Source organism: Bison bison, unplaced genomic scaffold, assembly GCF_000754665.1.
Source record: "Bison bison bison isolate TAMUID 2011002044 unplaced genomic scaffold, Bison_UMD1.0 scf7180017864249, whole genome shotgun sequence".
Classification (NCBI taxonomy): Eukaryota; Metazoa; Chordata; class Mammalia; order Artiodactyla; family Bovidae; genus Bison; species Bison bison.
Window position 1 is genome coordinate 706,193 of NW_011494821.1, and position 5,154 is coordinate 711,346.

Genomic DNA, 5,154 nt, shown 5'->3' on the forward strand with positions numbered 1-5,154 from the left:
CTCAGGTGGCACTTGGGTGGCAGGCAGGGCCCGGAGGGCCTCCTGACCTTCCTCTCTCCATAGCAGCGATGGAGACACAGACAGCGTCAGCACCATGGTGGTCCACGACGTGGAAGAGATAGCCGGGCCCCAGACCCCCTACGGGGGTGGCACCATGGTGGTCCAGCGAGTAAGTGCCCCTCCCCCCCCATTCTGCCCCAGCCGGCCCTGCTCCTCCTCAGCCCCAGCACTGGCCCCCTTCCGTTTGTTCCTTTAGACCCCCGAGGAGGAGCGCAGCCTGTTGCATGCCGACAGCAACGGCTACACAAACCTGCCAGACGTGGTCCAGCCCAGCCACTCGCCCACTGAGAGCAGCAAAGGTCAAAGCCCCCCCTTGAAGGATGGAGGCAGTGACGTAAGTGGGTGGTGGTGGCTCTACGGGGCGAGAAGAGATCACTGGCCATGGACAGGAGATGCAGGGGCGCTGGGGCACTGTGGTTGGCAAGGGGGAGCCCTGGGGAGCTGGTTGGCCAGGGTGCAACACGAGGGGTGGGCCCGGGCTGGGGTCTGGCATATTTGCCTCACTGCCACCCCCACCCCACAGTACCAGTCTCGTGGGCTGGTAAAAGCCCCTGGCAAGAGCTCATTCACGATGTTTGTGGACCTGGGGATCTACCAGCCCGGAGGCAGTGGGGACACCATTCCCATTACAGGTGAGACAGGAGGCCTGGGGAGGGGTCGGGTGGCCTCTGATGACAGGTTTCACTGAGTGGTCACAGCCTTCCCTGTGGCCTGCACCTGCCCTGGCACGAAGGCAGTAAGGGCTTCTGGGGCCGCCTTGACCCAAGGCGGGGCAGAATGCTCAGAGGTGACCCAGGGACCTGCATGAGGGAACGAGGGCTTTGCCAGGCCTTCTGGCCCTGTGTAGACTCCTCCAGGCACCTGGTCCATTCCCTAGTCTTTCCCTTTGGTTCGGAGTATCCTGGAGCATGGGATATAGTGAGACAGAGTGACAGGACTCAGCCCACTCCCTTCTCCTCTCCTCCTCCTGCAGCTCTGGTGGGTGGAGAGGGCAGCCGGCTCGATCAGCTACAGTACGACGTGAGGAAAGGCTCTGTAGTCAACGTGAACCCCACCAACACCCGGGCCCACAGCGAAACCCCCGAGATTCGGAAGTACAAGAAGCGGTTCAATTCTGAGATCCTCTGTGCGGCCCTTTGGGGTAAGCCAGGGTGGGGAAGGAAAAGAGGGGCCTGGTGTGCCCCCGTGCTCCCGGTCAGGCGAGGGCCTGGCTCTGCCTCTTATCTGCCCAAGGGCTCCTCTTGCAGGGGTCAACCTGCTGGTGGGCACGGAGAATGGGCTGATGTTGCTGGACCGCAGCGGGCAGGGCAAGGTGTATGGACTCATCGGCCGGCGGCGCTTCCAGCAAATGGACGTGCTGGAGGGACTCAACTTGCTCATCACCATCTCAGGTTGGGGGGAGGCGGTGGCCAGGAGGAGGGCTCAGTGCCTGGGGGGAGGGCTCAGTCCTGTTCCCCAGGACAGAACTGGAAGATGGGGGCCCCACTTTCTCACCCCTCGAGGTCCACACAGGATGGTGGGGAGGTGGAAGCTGGGCCTTCAGTGAGGGTTCTCTGTCCCTCAGGGAAAAGGAACAAACTGCGGGTGTATTACCTGTCCTGGCTCCGGAACAAGATTCTGCACAATGACCCGGAAGTGGAGAAGAAGCAAGGCTGGACCACTGTGGGGGACATGGAGGGCTGCGGGCACTACCGCGTGGGTGAGGAGGTCACAACACAGCGGCCCGGGCACATTTGTTTATGAGAAGAGATAAAGAGACGGGGTCCTGGGCTGAGAAAGCCTTGAAGGCCAGAGATGGTGGGGGGGCCTGCAGTTGGGGATGTAGACAGACCCAGGGGAGGGGCTGCAGCCCAAGCAGGGAAGAGCCTGCATCCCCCCTTTTCCTGTCCCTAGTGAAATACGAACGCATCAAGTTCCTAGTCATCGCCCTGAAGAACTCTGTGGAGGTGTATGCCTGGGCCCCCAAGCCTTACCACAAATTCATGGCTTTCAAGGTAACCCGAGCCTCAACCTCCATCACTGGTCCAAGGTCTGGCTCCTCTGCCCACAGCCCCTGAGCCCTTTCTCCCCCCACAGTCCTTTGCTGACCTCCCGCACCGCCCTCTGCTGGTGGACCTGACCGTAGAGGAGGGCCAGCGGCTCAAGGTCATCTATGGCTCCAGCGCCGGCTTCCACGCTGTGGACGTGGACTCGGGGAACAGCTACGACATCTACATCCCTGTACATGTAAGCTTGGCAGGGCTGCGGGCGGAGTGGGGTCCCCGGCCTGGGCCCAGCCCTGGGGCCTCCCACCCACTTTCTCCTCCCCAGATCCAGAGCCAGATCACACCCCACGCCATCATCTTCCTCCCCAACACGGACGGCATGGAGATGCTGCTGTGCTATGAGGATGAGGGTGTCTACGTCAACACGTACGGCCGGATCATCAAGGACGTGGTGCTGCAGTGGGGAGAGATGCCCACCTCTGTGGGTGAGTGAGGGGCCCGCCCCCTGGCCTGTGTCCCCGAGCCAGCCAGGCTGTAGCCCACTTACCACCCCTCTCCGCTTCCCCCCAAGCCTACATCTGCTCCAACCAGATCATGGGCTGGGGAGAGAAAGCCATTGAGATCCGCTCCGTGGAGACGGGCCACCTGGATGGGGTCTTCATGCACAAACGAGCCCAGAGGCTCAAGTTCCTGTGTGAGCGGAACGACAAGGTAGGAGTAATAAGCCGCCCAGGCTCCTGCACAGCGTGGGCCCCATCCCCACCCCTACTCCCACCCCTTCCTGGGCCCCTGGGCAGAGCTGGGGGCGGGGTGGTGATAGGTCTTTCTGAGAGGCAGCCTGCCTTTCCCCCACCTTCAGTGTCTAAGAAGTCTGGGCTCCTTCATGCTGCATGTTCCTGCCTTTTGGAGGGGAATGGGGGCACTCTGCGGGACTAAATCCTGCAGTTTCTCCTTCCTCCCAGTTAACTGAAGCACCTCCACCTTGGCTGCCCCACACACCCTGGTGACTTCTTCTCCTCCCTACCCAGGTATTTTTCGCCTCGGTCCGCTCCGGGGGCAGCAGCCAAGTTTACTTCATGACCTTGAACCGTAACTGCATCATGAACTGGTGACGGGGCCCTGGGCTGGGCTGGCCTCTGTGGACCAGCTCACCCCCCACAGCCAGACTCCCCGGCCGCCCTTCTCTTCCCTCCCTGGGCTTTTGCTTTTACTGGTTTGATTCACTGGAGCCTGCTGGGAACGTGACCTCTGACCCCTGATGCTTTTGTGATCACGTGACCATCCTTTTCCCCAACATGTTCTCTCCCCAGAACTGTGCCTGTCCCAACTTCCAGGGAGAGGCACAGCTTCCCCTTACCAGGAACTGAGTGGGCCTAGCCCCACCCCCCTTTCTCCACTTACAAGGAGAGTGCTTGGGGCTTGGACCCCATACCCCACTGCTGCTGACTTGGCAGGGCCCTGGGCCCCATCATTTGCACGTCAGGGGAGCCGGCTCCCCCCTTGAATGTACCAGACCCTGGGGGGGGTCACTGGGCCCTAGGTTTTAGGGGGGTCACCAGCCACTCCAGGGGCAGGGACCATTTCCTCATTTTCTGAAAGCACTTTAATGATTACCCTCCCCCCAAACCCCAGGGAATGGAGGGGGGACCCCGCCAGCCAAAACATTTACCCCTTTCCAACCCCCATCTCTTCTAGCCTCTGCCCTTCCCCAGTGGAGGGGGGAGCAGGGAGCTCTCACCCTCTCCCCCCCTTGCTTGCATCTGTATATAGTGTGAGCAGCAAGTAGCCCGCCCCCTCCCTGCCCCCACCCCTCCTCAATGTAGTGGCCTTGGAGATCTCGTTTGTTAATAAAGACAATTCAACCAGCTCCCACCACTTCAGGCCCTAGGTTACTCTGTTTTCTCTCATCACCCCGGGTTCTAGCCAGGGCCCACCAGCATGGCTGGGATGAAGGGGGTGGGAATCTGCAATCCCTGAATCTTAGTGGAGAGGGGGTGGATGGGCAGTGCTGGGCTAAGAGAACCTACAAGAAACAACTAAGGGAAGGCCCAGGCCTCCTCAGCCTTAAACCTGTGGACCTTGAGCTGAGACCATTTGGTTCCTACCCACTCCAGCCTGGCCAGGCCACAGAGGTGCCTGGCTTCAGCCTCTCAATGTGCAAGTGTTGGAAATGGGTCTCTCCTGTTTGGCTTCTGAGAGGATCACATGGGACTGGGGCCCAAGAAATACTGGGAGGTCAGGAAGACTGAAGTGAGAGTGTTTCTTGCTTTCTGGAGGGTTGACATGTGGGAGCCTGCCTGCACCATCTGCAGCTCTTTCTGATGCCAGCCAGGTGTTTGGACCCACACATGTGCGCACACGTGACTCCTTGTGAAGTTGAATACAGATTTATCATTGGCAGTGGGAAAGGACAGTAATAAAGCAGTGGTAGCAAGGTGTTTTTCAAATATCCTCCTGGAGACGGGTGGGAATTCTTGTCGGTGTGGCTGTGGCCTCAGGTCTACATACATGGCGGGTAGGGCAGCTGAGGCACTCGGTTGAAGTAGGCTCCGAGGAAGATGAGGCTGGGGCCCACGAGGAAGAGCACCAGAGCAGCCCAGAAGCAGATGCTGTCAAGGGCCTTCCCCATGCGCACCCAGTCGGACACCTCCTGGGGAAAGGGTGGGCACAAATTGAGTCCCTAAAAGCTGTAGGAGGCAGATGGGCAAGAGTCAGGGATGGCGGAGGGCCCCCAGCGCCTCACCCCACCTTGGTGCTCCCGCCCCACCTCGCCAGTGGCCTCCTGGTCCCGAGTGCTTGAAGCCACGAAGTTCACGGCATCCACACAGCAGCGGATCTCGGGGGCGGCAGCGCCCAGGTTCTGGCAGAGGGTAGCTGGTGGGGGCGACCCGGGGTGGGTGATCAAGAACCTAGCCCTTGAAGGCGCCCCCCTTGGCCCACTCGGGCCAGTCCGCTCACCCGTCCAGGTTCCGTGCCGGTGCCTCTGCTGCTCAAATACCAGTTCGCTCCGCGGCTTTTTCAGTATCAGCTCCTCCGCGCGGAGCAGGAGGCCCAGGGACGACGCCCTCCTTGGGGGCGAGGCAGCTCGGGGGATCTCGGGGGGCGCGCC

General features: G+C 60.9%; 2 protein-coding genes across 2 annotated transcripts in view; one reads left to right on the forward strand and one right to left on the reverse strand.

Annotated features, from left to right (window-relative positions):
* The window catches only part of MINK1 (misshapen-like kinase 1), a 47,302-nt gene extending 43,382 nt beyond the window's left edge, over positions 1 to 3,920 (forward strand). The window contains 11 exon segments of the mRNA XM_010847504.1: positions 59 to 169; positions 257 to 394; positions 584 to 692; positions 1,034 to 1,201; positions 1,308 to 1,451; positions 1,625 to 1,759; positions 1,954 to 2,054; positions 2,137 to 2,286; positions 2,371 to 2,530; positions 2,617 to 2,756; positions 3,074 to 3,920. Of these exon segments, the coding sequence (XP_010845806.1) occupies positions 59 to 169; positions 257 to 394; positions 584 to 692; positions 1,034 to 1,201; positions 1,308 to 1,451; positions 1,625 to 1,759; positions 1,954 to 2,054; positions 2,137 to 2,286; positions 2,371 to 2,530; positions 2,617 to 2,756; positions 3,074 to 3,157 (1,440 nt within the window). The 3' untranslated portion in view covers positions 3,158 to 3,920.
* A 70-nt stretch (positions 3,921 to 3,990) lies between these two features.
* Positions 3,991 to 5,154, reverse strand: part of CHRNE (cholinergic receptor, nicotinic, epsilon (muscle)) — a 5,222-nt gene continuing 4,058 nt past the window's right edge. Inside the window, exons 9-11 of the mRNA XM_010847505.1 lie at positions 5,004 to 5,154; positions 4,813 to 4,919; positions 3,991 to 4,695 (exon numbers count right to left, since the gene is read on the reverse strand). Of these exons, the coding sequence (XP_010845807.1) occupies positions 4,546 to 4,695; positions 4,813 to 4,919; positions 5,004 to 5,154 (408 nt within the window). The 3' untranslated portion in view covers positions 3,991 to 4,545. The remainder of the gene's footprint in view (positions 4,696 to 4,812; positions 4,920 to 5,003) is intronic.